The sequence below is a fragment of the Bubalus bubalis genome, chromosome 16 (assembly GCF_019923935.1).
Source record: "Bubalus bubalis isolate 160015118507 breed Murrah chromosome 16, NDDB_SH_1, whole genome shotgun sequence".
NCBI classification, from domain to species: domain Eukaryota; kingdom Metazoa; phylum Chordata; class Mammalia; order Artiodactyla; family Bovidae; genus Bubalus; species Bubalus bubalis.
In genome coordinates this window covers 49886964-49905911 of record NC_059172.1, presented here as the reverse complement: position 1 = coordinate 49905911, position 18948 = coordinate 49886964, and the positions used below count along the sequence as shown (strand labels likewise).

Genomic DNA, 18948 nt, shown 5'->3' with positions numbered 1-18948 from the left:
TAGGGCCTCTTTGGACGATGGGCCAGGCTCTCTTCTAGGGCCTGTGAGCTGTCTCTTGCCCCTCCTGGACAAAGGCCTAGGTGTTTTGGGCATGGCAGTTCACCTCTGCTTGATTCTCCCCACCTGTCAATGGGAGCAGGTCTACACTTTAATAACCAGGGTTTTTGCCTGAACTTTCCCTCCCCTGGATAACTTGTGTTCATACCTCAGCAGTTCAAAAGTCACTTCTTCGGGGAAGCCTTTCCTGACTGCTAAGATAGTTTAGGGTCCCCGTGTGCAATCTTATAGCACCTCTTACCTTTAATACCCTTGTCACAGTTATAATTACCTTGCTTTGTTTTTAATATCTCTCTCCTGGACTAGACTATCTGCTTTATGAGTGTAGGACTCTATGAGTGTAGGAATATTGTTTATCTTCTGTTGCTCCTAGCATATACTAAGCCTTAATAAATGCTTGAATGTTTGACTATTTGGATGGATGCTAATTAGTGAATTAGAAATGTGTGTGGGCTGCTGGGTGGTGCTGTCTCTGATTGCCTGCAGAACCAGGAGAGCTGTTCCTTATGGCCAAGGGCATTGGGAGAAGAGAGAGGGAAAGGAGACCCAGTTGAGGCTGCTGGTGTAGCCACAAGCCGGAGGGTATGGTGTGCCTCCCTGGGTGCGCCATAGCGGCCTCCCGGGTGGAGGGGTCAGCAACCACATCCAACCAAGTATTCATTCCTGGCCTGGCAGAATCAACCCGGTAATTTAGTGAAGGTGGTTAGAGAGGAGCCTCCTTGAGTCATTCTGGGGAAGAGAATTCAAGGTCAGGACTCTCCTTGGCGGGGAGAGGACAGCAACCCAGGTCACCTGCGACCCGGTCTTCACAGTCGATGGGCACTTGCAGCAGCGGCTGTAAGGTCTGTGGCTGGCTGGGCGCCAGAGCAGCGCTGCTGGTCGGCGGCAGGTCCTGCCCCCTCCGCCGGTTTCCCTCCCCCTCCTCCGCCTCCCAGCCCACTCCCGCTTGCAGCATCCTCTGCAAGGAGAGGAATGTGCCGCGCTCGGACGCGCGGTCCTGGCCGAGCGGCGGCACCCCGGGGCGCGCTCTGGACCTCCGGGGTCCGCCGTCTGGCGCTGCGCCACGTGCTTTAATCCGCGCTGATGTCAAGTGGGTGTGGGCTCTCAGGGAAAGTCGGCCGAGGACGAGGAGGGCGCGAGATGCGCCGCGGGCGCGCTGAGGGCCCAGCGCGCTCTGCCCCTCAGCGCCGCTGACCAGTGACCGTCCCTGGCTCTCGGACCCAGCTCATGGAGCCGCGGCGCTGCCCGGCCGGGGACGCGTGCCCCGCCGCCCTTGGGGGCTGGCGGGGGCCGCCGCGGGGGGCCTGCAGGTGTGTCCACGCGCGTCGGAACTTTCGGGGGGCTGCGGGCCGTTTGGGGGCGGGCAGGGCGCAGGGTGCGCAGGCTGCTTCTAGGGGTGCTTTGTGTCTGGGCGCTGGCGTGACGGGAGCCGGTGGGTCCCCGGCCGGCCATCCGCGTGGGAGCCGCAGCTCGCCGCCGGAGTTTCAGGGAGAGAATTCATTGAGCCGGCGACCGGCTTTGGGTTACTCATCGGGAAGGGCGCCGAGGAGCAGCCTTGTTGTTTTGAGAATTGGTCTCCAAGTACAGCCTGCATTCATGGTAACAGGATTATCTCTCAGCAGACAGCGCGGCTTCCCGAGATCGGTTGTGGTTGGGGGCACAGGTCGTTCGCGGTGCGGGGGAGGGGAGGTGGGCAAAAGCTACCCGGACACCCACTCAACCCCCAAGCCTCCGAGAGCCGGCTTAGGGCGAGGCGAGCGGTCAGCCTCTCGCCGCCGTTGACAGGTCTAGTTTCAGACACACCTTCCCGGAGGAATGCGGAGGCTTTGTTCCAGGGCCCGTCCCAGCCCCGAGCCCAGAAGCCCGCGGGCACGGGGCCGGGACTCCAGGGCCATTACTCATCTTTTCTGGCAACGCCGGCGAGCTCCCGGGTAGGCAAGTTAATTATTAACGTGTCTAGGCTGGAGGGAGGGAATCTGGAAATAAGATTGGTGGGTTGCAGGTTTTTCTCCTCCCCCCCCCCCCCCCCCCCGCCCGTTTTGGCGCTGGCCATCAAGGTTGAAGCCCAGGGTATTGCAGCCTGTTTCCTGAGAAGGATGCTGCCCTTCCCCCAGTGACCGGCACTCCCGCAAAAGGGCTCCCATTTCTCCCCATTTGTGGGACAGCCGCCACCTTCTCCCCGGAGGGCACAAAGGGAGCAACTCTTGTTTTTTATCTACTTTGGAACCGGCCCGTACCTCTCCTCCTTTGCCTTCTCTAAACAACCTCATTCCCCACCCCCTGCCTCAGGGAGCTTCCAGGCCCAGGTGTCTGAGACCCGAGCCCGCAGCCGGCCGTCTGAAGCGTCGGGTGAAGCGCCGCCCTGCCCCACCTCAGTGCGTGCACACCTCCGCCCCGCTCAACAAGTGCCTTGGGGTGTGTTTTCCGGCCCCGGCTCCGTAGGACTGTGGGCGGAGGCAAAAGTGTGCGCGGGGTGGTCACCTGACCCGCCTCTCCCGGTTCCCTCCGCTCGCCGGGAAAGGAGGAGGTCCAGGTGGGGAAGAGCCGAGGGCGGAGCTCCTTGCTCAGGTTTCAGTTTCCCTCCCGGCAGGCTGGGAGAAGGTGGATTCTAAGGCGGGTAGTCTCAGCAGGTGTGCTCTGGGTGCTGTTGCATGAGAATGAGAGGGCTCAGGTCTAAATGGAGGGCGGCGGATGGGCTGGGCTTGGCGGATGGGACCGGCTGGAGGCCTGAGATTTTGCCTCGGCTGGGGCTTGAGGGAATTGTCACATTCAGCCCTCCTGGAGGCATTGTGCCTTAGAGACCTGGTTCACTGCTGTCTTTGTCAGTTTAGGATAGAGGACTCAGCCTCCTAAGCTGAGGGTTGGCAGATGTATGATGGGAAGATGAGCACCTCTTGGAAGTTGACACTCTTGAGGGTGGAAGAGGGGGCTGGGCTTACGCGGGGGAGGAGTGCAGGGAGGGGTATTTTAGCTCTGACTGTGGGCCTCCCAGGTGGTGCTAGTGGTAAAGAACCTGCCTACCAGTGCAGGAGACAAAAGAGACATGAGTTCAATCCCTGGGTCGGGAAGATCCCCTAGGAAAGGGCATGGTAATCCACTCCAGTATTCTTGCTGGAGAATCCCAATGGACAGAGGAGCCTGGAGGGCTACTGCCCATAGCGTCGCAAAGAGTCGGACATGACGGAAGCAACTTAACACACACGCACATAGGCTGTGAGTTGTATCAAGTTCTGTAAGAGAGGCTGTTGTTGTACCCCACATCCTTCCGTTGTTTTCTGTCCTCTTGCCTCAGTGGCTTGGCTTACTGGGTTCTTCCTGGCTCTGGTTTCCAGGGCTGGACTATTCTGATGGCTGCCCAGGGACACAGAAGTCTCCATCTCACCCCAGCCTTCTGGGAAGGAAATGAGTGAGGGAAGGTGTGGCTTCAGAGAGCCTGCTGATCCTGACACCCTGGGTTACTGGGGAGTCTGTGCCACCTGTCTTCCCACGTTTGCCGTGTGTACACGCAGCACACCCCTCCCCCAACACACTCGCTTTTAGAGTGGCACCTTCTCCAGCAGTATCCTGAGCTGCTGGGATCTGCTGGCCTGCTGGCACTCTGTGAGTTGAGGATTTGGAGATGGTCCTGATTAAGAACAATTTTTTTTTTTTTTTTAAATTATGGGAAATCTGCCTCAGGCTGCCATCTAATGTCTGCTCACTTTGCAGCCTGCTGGTCACAGCTGAATATTCATTAATAATGGCTTGGCCACTGCCTGGGGAAGCTACTTAAGGTGATTCTGTAAAGAGTGGGTGGGTCTCTGGGGGCACCAAGAGCACAGGCCGTCATCAGGGATTGTGACCTTGTGGGGAAAGTGAGGCAATTGTTTGGCTGTGGGACTGTGGAGTTAATGGGGGTTGGGGGGATCAGGGTCACTGAGAGTGGTAGGGTCAAAAGGATTGAGCAGGGATGGTTTGGACATTCCCCCAGTGTGTCCTGATCCTGCAGTCTGTGCTGGGCACAGCAGACTGGGCTGAGTGGGTTCAGCATCAGCTGAGGCCTCTGTCCTGGGACCTGACTGCCCCTGCCACCTGGGGAAAGGGTCTGCCTCTCTCTGGTGGCTCAGCTGGTAAAGAATCCTCCTGCAATGTGGGAAACCTGGGTTTAATCCCTGGGTTGGGAGGATCCCCTGGAGAAGGGAAAGGCTACCCCACTTCAGTATTCTGGCCTGGAGAATTCCATGGACTGTATAGTCCATGGGGTTGCAAATAGTCAGGGAATGAGTGACTTTCACTTTCACTTTCTCTATATACACCAGCTCCTGGACTTCTCCCCTCCCTTTTAACAGCAGTGCTGGGTTTAATGATGGCGGTTACTGTGTTCTTCAGCCCCAGCTCTGGCAGGGAGCTTCATCCTGGGATGGGCAGCTGGAGAAAGTACCCGGGCTAAGAGAGAGGTGCTTCTGAAGGTTTGTTCTGAATCACATAAGATCAAGAGGAGAAACAGAATGGACACCCTGGCAGCCTTTGCAGTCATGGTTTGTAAAATACAGAATTCCTCTGTACGTTTTACATTGTTTCTGTGAAGAGAAAAGAGGCTAGTTATTCTAGGCCTGTGCCCTGTGGGTCTCCAGGTGAGGGGAGAGAGAATGATGAGGAGTTAATTGAGGCAATCAGTTTGTGGCATTTTCTCTGCCGCTTTGGGTTCAAACTCAGCCTTTGCTATTTACTTGCTTCATGTTTGTGGGGCTGAATCTGTCTCAGTTTTTCTTCACCCCCTCCCTCAAGCAGGATAATTATGAGGATTATACACGATGTTTGCAAAGGATTGAACACAGTGCTTGTTCATTGGTAGCTTTAAAAAAAAAATTAATTAAAGATAACTAGAGGATCTTTTGGAGAAGGCAATGGCAACCCACTTCAGTACTCTTGCCTGCAAAATCCCATGGACAGAGGAGCCTGGTGGGCTGCAGTCCATGGGGTCGCTAAGAGTCGGACACGACTGAGCGACTTCACTTTCACTTTTCACTTTCCTGCGTTGGAGAAGGAAATGGCAACCCATTCCAGTGTTCTTGCCTGGAGAATCCCAGGGATGTGGGAGCCTGGTGGGCTGCCATCTATGAGGTCGCATAGAGTTGGACACAACTGAAGCGACATAGCAGCAGCAGAGGATCTTTGGAGCAGTAGCCGAGAGAGTTTTTTTTTCATAGACAATAAGAACATTAGAACTGACATTTTGTGCCCACCCCAGAGGCCAGACCTGGGCTCATAGCGGGTCAGGTATGAGAATTGTCCTGGAAAATTTCTTCTGATCTTCACATTAAGATTGTTTTCTAGTCTCAGATTTTCAGAGGCCTTGGATCTCCCATGAAATCCCTAACTGCAGGCACAGAGCATAGTTGAGCTGGGAAGGTAGCATCCCTCAAACTTTTGCTAATGCAGCCATCTCTGGTCCAGCCTTGACTGTGGATTGTTAGTGCTAAGAACCACCAGACACCTGGCACTTTTTAATCTGTGTAATTCTGGAGAAGTCCTTTTATCTCTTTGAGCCAGTGTTTTGTGAGAGTAATGAAACCTGCCTCACACAGTTCTTGTGGTCAAATGCAGTAGTATATGCGAACCTCATGCGGCACGCTGGTAATGACTGATAGCTTGTGTGTGTGCTCAGTTGTCATTTAGTTGTGTCCAACTCTGCAACCCCAGGGACTGTAGCCTGCCGGGCTCCTCTGTCCATGGAATTACTAATGTACCAGACTTAGACTGTTCTTAGAACAGTCAATCCTCACAACAATTTATGGTGCAGTTAATTACTGCCCGGGCTTCCCTGGTGGCTCAGAGGGTACAGCGTCTGCCTGCAATGCAGGAGACCTGGGTTCGATTCCTGGGTCAGGAAGATCCCCTGGAGAAGGCAATGGCAACCCACTCCAGTACTCTTGCTTGGAAAATCCCACGGACAGAGAAGCCTGGTAGACTTACAGTCCATGGGATCGCAAAGAGTCGGACACGACTGAGCGACTTCACTTTCTTTCTTTCTTTTCTTTCTTTCTTAATTACTGCCCGCACCTTATTGATGAAAAAGTTGACTATTAGGAGTTAAAATTGTTTTCGTTGCATGGCTGACCCTCTGCGGAAGACGTGCATCTGAAGATCTCTGCCTCCCAGAGTAGGAATAAACTGAAGTTTGTGCAGATCCGTCTGCATATGCCTATCTTTCATCCGCCTGTTCTAACGTCTCAAGCTAGCTCTGGATATGTTTGTAAAATGACTAGAAGAAGTCCTTAGTGGTCATTTTGGCTTTTCAGTGCTACTCTGTTGTCCACTCTGCCTTACGCCCATAGGCTCGATGGGGCTTACAGACTCAGTACCTTCTTGGCTGTTATGTTTAAGTGTCATTTGTATGGGACTGTAACCCTCTTGTGCTCACTCACTTAATGGTGCCTTTTAAGGAGGTTGTTGGTGGATCAAAGATAGTTGATATTAGAATAGAGGTGGAAGGTACATAAAAGGGATTGTACATGAGCTTGCCTCAATGGTGGGCAACACTTAGAAACTGAGGATCAGTTGTACCTCCTCCTGACGTGAGTGTAATTCATGTAAATAAACTAAATGTTTAAGGATTTAAGAAAGAAAAAAGGTTGCTAATTTGATCTGACTTTAGGCATAAGAAATATTTGTTTGGTTTAGAGCCAACCACTAGGCTTAAAGTTTTCAAGGTCCTACCTTTCTAACGGTTCTGGTTAGCTGTTTTGCTTCCTTGCCTCTGCTCCATACCATCTGCCAAAAGGCACTCAGGTCTGAAGTTTCAAATGTGTTAAGAAAAAAAAAGGAGGGGGGAGAAAGAAACAAAACACCCTGTGAAAATAAGGACTCAATAGCTGGTGATATTTCAAACACGGGTGGTGCTCATTAAGAGGGAGTTATGATCACAGCCTCAAATTCATTCTGATTACTTTTGTAGCACATTTATAAAAGGAGAAGAAAAAGGCTACAAGTTTGTGGGTCATTCTTTTTATGACAGGAATAACATTTATGGGGGGGTATGACACAAAGGAATCAAGGTCTGGCTAAGAATAAAGAGAGAAAAGCAACTGGTGGGCCTCGGCCATGCTCAGAAGATTCCAGAGCTCTTGTTAGCAGAGATTTTTCACAGTGCGGACCTCGGCGTCCCAGTTCCCACAGCAGCCTGGTGATGTCGTCAGGGTGGCATTGTTCCTGTCATTTTACTGGAAAATGGAGTGACTTGCCTGAGGTCAGATACCCAGATATGTAACGCTGAAGACCGGACCCTGGGTCTCTGACTTTCTGTCTCAAAAGCAAGCAATCTCATTTATTCTTGTGACAATTTCATGTTTCCAATTTGGACACATGATGGAAAACATAGAATATTATAAAGGAAGATCAAATCAGGAAATCATGGCCCAGGCACCAGAGACAACCATTGTGTACATTTTGGTGAATTTCTAAAGAGACTTTTGTTTTATGAAGAGGGAACATTTGTTTTTGTCAGAGAAGAATTGCTAGTCATATGTCTCTGGGCATCTCCAGTTTCCTGTCTTGGAGCAGGCACTCCTTCTGTAAGCTTTGATTCCCTACACATTCAGCCCAAGTTCTTTATTTTATGTGACACACAGGACTAGGCACAGTGGACAGTGGGGGAGAGAAAGATGAGCAAAACATTGCTGCCTTTATAATTAAGCAGGAGAGACAGACGTGTACTCAACCAATTAGTCCAGGTATAACCATAATAGCAAACAGTGACTGCATCCGGCTCTGGCCTGCGTGCTTTAGATGAGGTATTCATACTTAATCCCCAGGCAACCTTGTGAAGGAGGTAGTAACCGTTTCACAGTTGTAGAAAGCCTATGAGGTTAAATGACCCGCCTAAAATGATAAAACTGACAACCATCCAAGTTGAGATTCAAATCTAGATTCAAACCCATTATAAGACCAAGTGCCCTCTCTTTTGAAAATCCCTTAAAAGAGAAGCACAAAGTCAGAGTCTTTTGAGATGAGGGAAGGTGTGGCATACACCCCTTTGTCATTCTCTGTCATCCTTTTATTTCTTCTGGCATCTTTCAAGATGAATGATTCTAATTATTTTGAGTGATATTCATTACCTTTTTCAAAAGTTTCCTGCTTGGATTCTTTTGCTTATTGGGACCAGATCAGATCAGATTAGTCGCTCAGTCGTGTCCGACTCTTTGTGACCCCATGAATTGCAGCACGCCAGGCCTCCCTGTCCATCACCAACTCCCGGAGTTCACCCAGACTCATGTCCATTGAGTCAGTGATGCCATCCAGCCATCTCATCCTCTGTCGTCCCCTTCTCCTTCTGCCCCCAATCCCTCCCAGCATCAAAGTCTTTTCCAATGAGTCAACTCTTTGCATGAGGTGGCCAAAGTACTGGAGTTTCAGCTTTAGCATCATTCCTTCCAAAGAAATCCCAGGGCTGATCTCCTTCAGAATGGACTGGTTGGATCTCCTTGCAGTCCAAGGGACTCTCAAGAGTCTTCTCCAACACCACAGTTCAAAAGCATCAATTCTTCGGTGCTCAGCCTTCTTCACAGTCCAACTCTCACATCCATACATGACCACAGGAAAAACCATAGCCTTGACTAGACGGAACTTTGTTGGCAAAGTAATGTCTCTGCTTTTGAATATGCTGTCTAGGTTGGTCATAACTTTCCTTCCAAGGAGTAAGCGTCTTTTAATTTCATGGCTGCAGTCACCATCTGCAGTGATTTTGGAGCCCAGAAAAATAAAGTCTGACACTGTTTCCACTGTTTCCCCATCTATTTCCCATGAAGTGATGGGACCCGGATGCCATGATCTTCGTTTTCTGAATGTTGAGCTTTAAGCCAACATTTTCACTCTCCACTTTCACTTTCATCAAGAGGCTTTTTAGTTCCTCTTCACTTTCTGCTATAAGGGTGGTGTCATCTGCATATCTGAGGTTATTGATATTTCTCCAACCCCACGTCCAAGGAGCCGTGGCTGCGCGGGCGCAGGAGGGCCTAGAGGAGCTATCCCACATTATTGGGACCACTTGATAATAAATCTCATAATCTCAGAATGGGAAAAAAATAGCAAAGTTGTCCAGACCATTCTCTTTATTTTGTCATTTTGGGGAAACTGAATGTCAGAGAAGGGGCCTGACATGGGCTACCTAATAGTTGTTGGTTGAGTTAGGACTGGAAATCAGGTTTTTTCTCAAAGTTTTCCCAAATGTAACAGGATATGGGCTAAAACCAGGGTGAATATTTTAAATTTTAATAGTTTTATACATGGGTATAGGATTTTTTTCAAGTGAAATATGGCTAGAATATTAAACTCATCATTTGGCAGCTACTGTTGCTTAGGATGTGTCTAAAGTCTGCACTGTCTATTTAAGAAAAAAGTGGAAGTACAGGTTGGACAGGGAGGAGGCAGAATAGTAGAGGTGGTGCGTGGGCCACGTGTGGATAACATTAGGGACCCAGTGCAGATACACCAAGCTGTATTCTCTGAGATTTGCTTGCCCTACCTACTTGGTTCTTTGAGGAGCAAAAAGAAGTGGGGCAGAGCCTTGTGGAAACATATTACTTGCTAGACATTTACCTGTGGGTCAGTATTAATGGGTTCACCATATGTATATTGTATATTGAGAAAGCTCAGAGAGGTTGATTAACAAGTCCGTGGTCACACAGGGCAGTTAGAGAGTGAGAGTTCAGACCCAGCTGGGGCTCCTTCCCTTGGCCCTGCTTGCTATCGGCCACATCCACAAGGTGGGCGCGCCCTGCACTCAGTCTGAGCTGGTTATCCAAGATTCTGACACCGTCTTCTTCAGGTACCAGGCTCAAGTGGAAATGATTGTGATTGGGTTGCTAGGTTGCTGCTGTAGCCTGCTAATTTAAAGCTTGATTTTGATAGAATTTCAAAGAATGTGCTGTATTTTTAATATGTGGTATTTATCAACTCTGACTCATGCTGGTAAGTGATAAAATCCTTATCCTGCTGCCGTTTGGCTTCTGTACACATTGTGATGACACCGTGTGGATTGTGAGCGGGAAGACATAGGCTGTGCCTGTCAGTCTATCTAAAGGGCAATTATGAAATGATCTTTGTGGCTGATTCATTTATCCATACTTTCAGAGTTCAGAGAATCAGCCAGTAGATTATTACCTAGGGTGGGCTGCTTCCACCATAGCTGTTGAAACTCAGAGTTGCAGGTTACAGAGACAAGGCCTCCTTTGGGAGATTTTGGCTAGAGCAGGGGCTCCAGGCTTTGCGTTCTTCCCAGCTGAGAACCTTCTAAACCTTCAGTTTAGGATCACATGGAGCAGGGTTTGTTGTAGGCAGCAGCCAGTGACTGCCATTTGCTATGCAGTAAAAGCTGTGATAGTGAGCTAGGCTGAGTGATCGTTCCCTCCCCAAAAGGCGTCCATGTTCTGATGCCCAGAACTGATCAGTGGTACCTTTTGTGGTAAAAAGGATTTTGCAGGTGTGAGTGAGTGAGGATTGAGAAGGTTATGTTGGATTATCTGGGTGACTATCTGGGCTTCCCAGGTGGTGCTAGTGGTAAAGAACCTGCCTCCCAATGCAGGAGACATAAGAGATGCAGGTTTGATCCCTGGGTCAGGAAGGTCCCATTGGAGGAGAGTGTGGCAACCCATTCCAGTATTCTTGCCTGGAGGATCCCTTGGGCAGAGGAGCCTGGCAGGCTACAGTCCAAAGGGTCATAAAGAGTTGGACATGACGGAAGCAACTTAGTACACACATCTGGATGAGCCCAGTGTAATCAGACAGGCCCTTAAGGGAGAGTCAGAGTGAAAAGAAGAAACTGTGATGATAGTGGAGGATGGAGTGACGCGGGCCTATAGGGAAGAAGTGTAGAAGCTGAAAAAAGCAAGGGATGGATTCTCCAGAAGGAATGCAACTGTTGACACTTTGACTTTACCTCACTAAAACTGACTTTGGACCTTGCCAACTGTTAGATGGTAAGTGTGTGTGGTCTTAAGCCGCTAAATTTGTGGTAATTTGTTATATCACAAATATAGTACAGATCAATACAGATGAGTACTGAAGATCAAACAACGAACTTAGCACAGTCCCTGCCTGCCTTCGGGGGGGACACAGGCGAGTACAGAGCCAATTGTGGGATAGCAGTGAGTGTCTTTATAGGGCTGTGAGTTCAGGAATCTGTGGGAGATAAGAGAATTCAGCCTGGGAGAAGACTGCTTGGGTGAGCTGGCCTCAGAGGTGCTGCTGAAGGAGAGTTGGCGTTATGGGATGAAGGAGGCCAGGGGAGAGCTTTTATGGAGAAAGAAGAGCACATTCAAGGTCATCTCAATAGGATCTAAAAATTGGGTGGAGGCTACTGGCCAGGCCTTGCAAGACGGAAAGCTGGTTTAAGTTGGTGCAGATCTTCATGGCACTGTTTTCAGACTAAAGCCTTGCACAGTGGGAGCTAAGATGGAAAGGTATTACTTTTGCCTTCAGGGTTGTGTGATGACGGACCTGACACCATCTCGGGCACCTGCTAGGTCTTTGGCATGGATTTTCCCATTTAATCCGGGCAACAACTGTGAGAGGTAGGGACTGTTATTTTCTTCATGTTATAATTGAGGAAAATTGAGATTAAGTAATGGGCCAGAACCACATAGCTTGTAAGTAGTGGGGCTGAGATTTGAATCCAAACCTTCAGGTTTTGGAGCCCTCATGCTTAGTGTTCTCCTCTGTGGAAGAAAGATCACTGGGCCAGCAATCAGAGGACCTGAGTTCTAGTGCTAGCGATGCTTCTTCATCCTCAGTATTCCCATCTGTAAAAGGGTATAGGAGGTCCGCCTCCCTCACAGAGGTTGTGAACCTAAAGGAGATCCTGGAGGAATGTGTTTTTGCTGCAAACCTCTCTCCTCTCATCAGAGTCTCTGACACCTCCAGAAAGGTCCTTGTTTGTTAGTGAGCCCCATCTTGCAGTGCTGATCATCCTTAAGGGTCATGAGACAGGTCGGGGAATTTCGCCACAGCAGATCATTGACATGTCCACATGGGGCTAGAGTGTTTGCATCTGTGGGTGGTGGTAGAGATAGAAAGTGGGCAAGAGATGGGGAGTGGCCTGTCTCAGAGTACCGAGAGTGGGAATGTAAGTCTGGAAGGAAGAAGTGTAGTCTGCATTGTGTTCCCTGCAAAGATTCTAATGCTAGAGGTGACTGAGGGGGAAACTTTCCTGACTTGGAAGTGGGGTGAGGAGCATGCAGTGATTCGAGGCAAGTTGACATGAGTTCTGGAGCCTCAGTCTCTTCATGCGTAAAATAGGACTAATGATTCCAACTTTGCAAAGTATGTGAAAGCCTCCTGCCCAGTTCCTGGCATATAGCAGACATTTCAGTGAATAGGGACCGTCTCTAAAGCTGGCAGTTTGAGACTTCTCAGGGTTAATCCAATACATTCCAGTTCTTTGCAGGATTCCACCTTTCTCCCTTGCCTTTCAGGCTCACTTAGGCACGTTGTAATTGGATGTGAAGGGAGGTCTGGCCATGGAATGAGAGACCCGTGACTCTTTGGGAAAGGCCCTGTGCTTCCCAGAGGGAAATGGTGACGAGTGGTTTTCAGGTAGCTGCAGTGGGTCTGCTGAGCCATTTTGGAAGCGAGAATATGTTCATCATGCCAAGTACAAGATTGAGTGTCACTGTTTGCTTTCTGGGAATAATGGCCGCGCTGATGAAGTAGATTTATAGTGTTGAGGTTATGTTAAGGAATGAAGGAATGAACTTTTTTTTTTTTTTTTTTTAATGTCTGCATTTTCTTATTAAGGTGGTGGTTATTTTAGAATATTTGGAAAATATTAAAAAAAAAATAAAGACATTCACTTCCACATCCAGAGATGATCACTGCTAACATTTTAGTGTATTTCCCTCCATTCTATTTGAAGTCTACATAAACTTTTTGTAGAAAATACTGAGCTTAATATGCTTTATTTACCTAACACTATATCGTGTGCATTTCCCTGATTATTACATAGTCCTTAGAAGCACCTTTATTTGCTACATAATAGTCTGTTTGGTACAGGTACCATCATTTTCTTTATCATTCCCCATTCAGTAGTTGGGCATTTAGATTGTGACTACTGAAATATATAAATACGTATTTTCCCCTAAAATATGTAAAAAATATTTGGCTAGGTTTTTTTTTTTTTTTTTTTTAAACTGCCTTTTTAGATTCCTAGGACTAGAATTCCTAGACCAAAGAATAAGTACTTTTAAAAGTACATAGTGATGGGGATTATCAGAGGAGTTCTGTATACATTGTATTTAAAGCAAGAGCATTATGACATGTTAGGCTGTTGTGGGCCAGCTGGGTAAGGTTCCTGCTTCTGACCATTGTGCACAGGAGGCTGCCTCCTCTCTGCTCACTCTGCTTCCTGGCAGACAGTACAATCAGCCCCTTGTGCCTCCCCAGTGAAATTTAAGTAATGGGTCAGCTTTTTCCAGTGCTTCCCTCCCTGTCAGGAAGTTCATCTGTGAATCTAACCTAAATCTTGCCTGCTGCATTTTAAATCCTCCCCCACTGCCGGGTCCCCTCAGTGGACTGGAGCAGAGAGGAGCAGAGCTGTGCTCCTGCAGGCAGCACACTTGCCTCTCTCCCGGCCTGACCACCGCGGCTCCAGCCACCAGCCTTATGTTACCCTGGAGGAAACTTGAGGGTCTCTGGCTACTGCTGTCACAACTAGGAGGGCGGTCCCTGCATCGAGTTGCTGCCGATAACGCCAGGTAGGGTTTCTAAACCTGAGAGTGCCCACGGCACGGATGCCAGCATCCCAGTCTCTCCTGTGCCCTCTGCAGAACTCGTGGGGGTTAATTAGCATTCAGAGTGGTGCTCTCCTATTGACACTGCGGGTCTATCAGATTCATTCTCTGGGAAAGAAAGAAATGTGGCTGGAGCAGGGATTAGTTGTGTTTCAGTCCCAAGTGTGCTGGCCCAGTGGTGACTGTTCAGTGAAGGAGGATGGCCAGGCAGGGAGGGGCCTTTGAGTGCATTTTGGTGATGGCAGAGCCCACTGTCAGTGTGAAAAGGGTAGGGTCCCACCCTGGGCCTCCCACCTTTGGCATCAAGTAGCTGCTGTGCCCTCTGCCTGAAGAGCCTTCGCTACCTTTCTTAGCCAGAGTCCTTTGTTGAGAGCTGACAGCTTTATTACGGGGCAGTAGTTGTTAATTTGGAAGGGAAATGAATATAGCTGCAACTCCGTGGGCAGAAGGAGGCCCCTTGTGTCCGTCACTGAGGCGTTTTAGAGCTGACTGGCAGCAGGCCAGCAGAGTGGACTGAGTCCTGCGGGAGACAGACTGGGGATTGAGTCCTGCAGCCCCTGTGCAGGTGTCTGTGCACGGCTGGAGCCTGAGGGGTCCCTGGGGCCTGGCCCAGGCTGGCTGACCCCCTCCAGCTCCTGGCTGTCCCCTGCATGTCAGCACCAGGAGATCCTGCCTTAGTATGCATGGCTTGATTTTCCAGCTTTACCTCCCCAGAAGGTCTGCAGTCTTAAGACGAGGTGCTTTGTTTCGTATTTGCTGTTCCTTCCTTCAGTGCCGGTACAGCGCTCGTGCTTTATTGAAACAAGCATTCATGAAGCAAAACCCAGCGGTTTTATGCACTCAGTAAAGAAGCCAGTTCTCCAGTTTCATCCCCCATTTGAAAATTCCATGTCAGATGGTTTTTCTTCTTTTGAAGAGGGTAGCTTTGTTTTCTTTCCTACCTCACCTTACTGTGTTCCCATGCTCACTTTGTGGTTAGTGTCACTGGCACTGTGACCTTGACAAGCTGGAGCCCAGCGTCCCCACTGTGAGGCCTTAGCCTGGTGAATGCTGTACCTGGCTGCTTCAGAGAGCTTTTTAGAAATACTGATGCCTGGGACCCAACACCAGAGCTTCTGGTTTATTTAGTCTTGGCTGGGGCCCTGGCACCGCCACATTCCACAGGTGGTTCTGGTGTTCAGTAATTTTCCCAGAATAAGGAGTGAGACGAGCATCCCTGCTGTCCTGCCAGCAGTTTCCCTTTCTGGGAGGATCTGTGTTAGAAGCCTGTGATATCTGCCGCTCACATCCTCCATGGAAGCAGAAAGGACGACAGGAGAAATGAGAGGATTGGGTCAGGCCGTTTGTGGGTGGTGCTGGCTTGATGGGAGCCCCTGGGGATGTACCTGGCGTCCCTTTCTGCTCCCCAGGTATGCTCTGGCTGTCACTCTGCCTGGTATACCACAGGGGACCTGGGCAGGGTGAGGGCATTTTAGTTAAGGTGAAAGTTAAAAAGGAACAAACAGGCAGTGAGCCTGCTTATGGTTAGTTCATTAACGAGTGCCTGGATTCACTTTTTTCTCAAATATTTGGAGCATGGGTCACAGGAGGGGCGGATGGGGAACAGAGCTGAAAGAATAGCAGAGGGTGGTGTTCAGTTTCTGGCTTGAGGACAAACAGGTCAAAGCAGTGGTGCCTGTGCTGAACGGTCAACGCTTCGTGGCTCTTGGTTACTCATTGTAGGCTAGGACCTCTGAGGTGTCACTTCTGCAGATTTCCTTTAGAATGTTCTAGACACCTCTTCCCAGAGGAGATATTAGGAAACTGAATTCTTACCATGAGTGAATGAGCCCCTTCATTAAATGTGTTTGGGTTCACCTGTGGGTTCCTTTACATGACTCGAGGATGGTTATGTTCCTGTTGACGTGGGCGTTTGACTTGATGTCCTCTGTTCTATACCTTCCCTTACCCTCTTTAGGGTGTTTGTGGTTGGGGCTTTGTCCCATGAGCATCCTCTCAGATTGAGGGGCTGCTTTTTAGGGTTCCTCTGCTCCTTGGCTTCTGTCTCATGGTTTGGGCACCTCCAGGCCCTCTCAGCCTTAGAGAAGTTGGAGCGCCCTTAAGAGAGCCCCCTGTAGTTTTATCAGAGGTGAGGTGGCCTCTTGATTAACTCCTGGGGTTCTGACGGCACTGCTCCTCAAACTCACAAATCCTGCTTAGAAAAAGCTACACACTTTTTATTTATTGTTAGTTTTCTCATGCTATTCAAACTGCAGTTTTGCTGGCTTTCTATAACAGATTCCTCTGGGGTGCCTGTTAAAAATACAGGATCTCTAGGACTGGAACTTAGGAATTATCAGTTTAGCCAGAATCCCAGGCCATTATCAGGTACAGAAATGTTTGACAGTCACTTTTTTAAGTCACCCCCTTTGTTTTACAGGGGAAGTACAACACAGAGTGGTTAAGTGACTTGCCCAGGATCACGCATTGAATTCACGCTGGAGCCAAGCCTGGAATAACCTAAGCCAAGTCCAGAATGTTAATATCACCTCATAATTGTGTAGAGCTTTGTTCTGTTTTGAACCAGATTACTTTTTTTGCTGTGGGGAGCTGTCCTATTCATTGTGGGATGTTTAGCAACATTTCTTGCTTCTATCCTTTGGATTCCAGTAGTATCCCCCCATTGTGACAATCAAAAATGTCTCCAAGCATTATCAAATGTCCTTGAGGGACAAAATCACCCCAGCTGAGAACCACAGCTTTAGCCGCAAAAGCTGTATGTCAGGGATGTTCCCTAATATCATCCTACGACATTTATTTTTATATCTAGGAATTCACTTAAAATTTGCATAGCTGGCTTCTACCCAACTTGGCTCCTGTGCTGGATTACACACGTTAATGAAGTCATGATGAATATACGCTCTCTCCTCCTCTGTTTTGGCCTGCAGAGGAAAGGCATAAATAAACTTGGAAGGACCACTGAATTTGGATTCTAGTCCATGGTTTGCCTGCCAGCCCTCCATTTCCTAGCTGTGGGATCTTAGGCACCTCTCTTGCTTTCTTGAGCCCCTTTCCTCATCTGATTATGATAGAAATGAATGTTTGTTTTGAATGAGAATTAAGTGACACCTTGAATGTGGAAATGTTTATAAAACATTCGTATATTAAGTGGTGATGATAAGATTCAGGTCTAATTACCAGCACTTGAGGTCTTCACAAGTTCAAAAGTGCAGAACTCAGCACAGCAATTCTAGACTTGTATTTGGCCAAGTATATCACCCTTGTCGTCTTTCTGCCCATAAAGTTAATCTTCCCCTCTCTCACTTTAAATTTCATCTCCTCCTTCTTAGTGGCCATAGCAATACCTCTGGGGTCATTGTCTCTGCAAGATTGGTTGTTTATTACCTATGACTAGCAAGAGTCAGGTTCTTTTTATGATGAGGTTTCAGAAGGGCTGTCATATATTTTATGAAAATAAAAACCAGTGCCACCTTCCCTTCCCTCTTTGCCAGCACGCAGAGAAGTGCGTGATAATTGGTACTCGAGGCCTAAATGCGGGCATTGAAGCCAGCATCAATCTGTAAAGAGTTGCATGCAAATGAACTTGGAGATTAAAGATCTGCACGCTGTTTGGCACAGCAAAGCTCAGCTAGTCCAACACTTTATTTTGCAGACAAGGAAACTGAGCCCAGAGCGGGAACTTGTCTGAGGTTTCACAGGCGCAGAGTAAGATTGTGGCCTGGGCTTTCCAGGCGCTGGCGAGGCTCCTGACACATGTTCATGCGTGTCCAGGCTGCTGATAGGGTGGTGTGAGGGGAGCCGGCCCCACTCTGTATCCAGGGTGCCGTGGCTGCCCGCTATTTAACGTCAGGTATTGCTTAATAGGTCTGAGATCATCTGTCTTTGCTCAGTTTTTTTATGGATGGAACTTTCCCAGAATTCACACAGTACATGGAATGATTTCCACTGATTTCTTACAGCAGGATATCCTGAGGCAGAAAGGTACCAGTTTCATTAAAAACATGGAAAAGGAAAAAGACTGAGAAACTGGAGCTCCTCTTGTTTCTTCAGTCACTTCGAACACCATTTAAAGTGGTTATACATTTTCTCCCACTATGATCTGCTTCTGTGTCATCATCACCGCTGATACTAATTGTTAGTATTATTAATACTTACTGCCCTTTATTAAGTGTCTGCTGTGTGCCAGTGCATGTTTACCATGCCAGTGTGTTGACCATGCACATCTCGATCGATCCACCCATGAACTCTACTGCGAGGATACTCTACTTGTCTGTGTCATGAAGGGGAAACAGGGTAAGAAACTTAGCTCAAGCTCACAGAGTGGGAGGGTGAGCTGAGATTCAAACCCTTCCAGTTGATGAAACCAGAATAGGCTTTTTCCTGATCCGCCCCTGGCTCCCTTGGGGGCAGTTACTGTGAACCCCACCAGCCCACTCCTCTCCAGCCAAAGCGGATGCTTAAGGACCTGCTCTTTGTTAGATGGCCAGTTTGAACCTCTGGAGCTGTCCTTACTGGGCAGCTCTCAGCTCACTAGGCCACCGCCTGCCCTGGAACATTCCCTCCCTCTCAGGCTGTGCCGAGAGACTGAAAGAGAAGAGCTGTCCCTGACTCAGGACCTCAGAGGCCAGCTGGCTAGGGAGGCACAGCCTTGGAGACCAAGGCCTAGATTTTGGTTGATGGATCTCTTAACCCTCTGGAGCCTCATCTCTCCCAGCTATAAAGTAGAGGCAATTCCTGTTTCACTTTTTTTTTTTTTTGGAGAGTGTGAGATGAAGTACTTCATATTAAAGATGTTTATAAACTCTGGGTTTATGTGGGATTGTGAGACTAATGATTACTCAGTGCCTAGTGCATCACCATCACAGTGCCCGAGGAGGACAGAGTGGGAGCCTGGGGGAGAATGTTCAAGGGAGTGAGATGTAGGCACACTTGGGGCAAGAAGAAGCAAACTACTCTTCCTTTTCCACTCGTTTCAAAGGTCGTCTCACCCAGCCTTCCACCTCCATGCAGTCACCTTGTGTGGTTGTGTTTCTGCTTCCTTACCTGCTCTGGAGGAAGTAGTCACAGGCATTGATAGGCGAGTAGGGGTTTCTGCAGGTCCTCCCCACTGATACTCACCAGAGGGCCC

At 48.8% G+C, this 18948-nt stretch overlaps 1 protein-coding gene and 1 long non-coding RNA gene across 15 annotated transcripts in view; one reads left to right on the top strand and one right to left on the bottom strand.

Moving 5' to 3' along the window:
- PLEKHA7 (pleckstrin homology domain containing A7) overlaps window positions 1-18948 on the top strand; it is a 229650-nt gene that overhangs the window by 84600 nt on the left and 126102 nt on the right. Inside the window, exon 1 of one of the 13 annotated variants that reach the window (XM_044929578.2) lies at window positions 775-899. The exons of 9 other annotated variants lie outside the window; for them this stretch is intronic. Coding sequence is in view for 2 of the 4 variants with exons in the window: in XM_044929576.2 (XP_044785511.2) it covers window positions 1873-1988 (116 nt within the window). In the remaining 2 variants the exon portion in view is untranslated. Of the gene's footprint in view, window positions 1-774; window positions 900-1002; window positions 1368-1638; window positions 1989-2278; window positions 2688-18948 lie in introns of those variants that run through there. 3 more of the 13 variants (XM_025266709.3, XM_044929576.2, XM_025266712.3) reach the window with 3 other exon arrangements.
- On the bottom strand, window positions 1368-2543 carry LOC123329790. 2 transcript variants are annotated; one of them, XR_006545348.1, is made up of 3 exons: window positions 2429-2543; window positions 1861-2033; window positions 1368-1645 (listed from the first exon to the last, which is right to left on the bottom strand). It is a non-coding gene; the product is annotated as an uncharacterized LOC123329790 (long non-coding RNA). The 2 variants fall into 2 exon arrangements; XR_006545347.1 differs by lacking the exon at window positions 2429-2543 and adding an exon at window positions 2295-2424.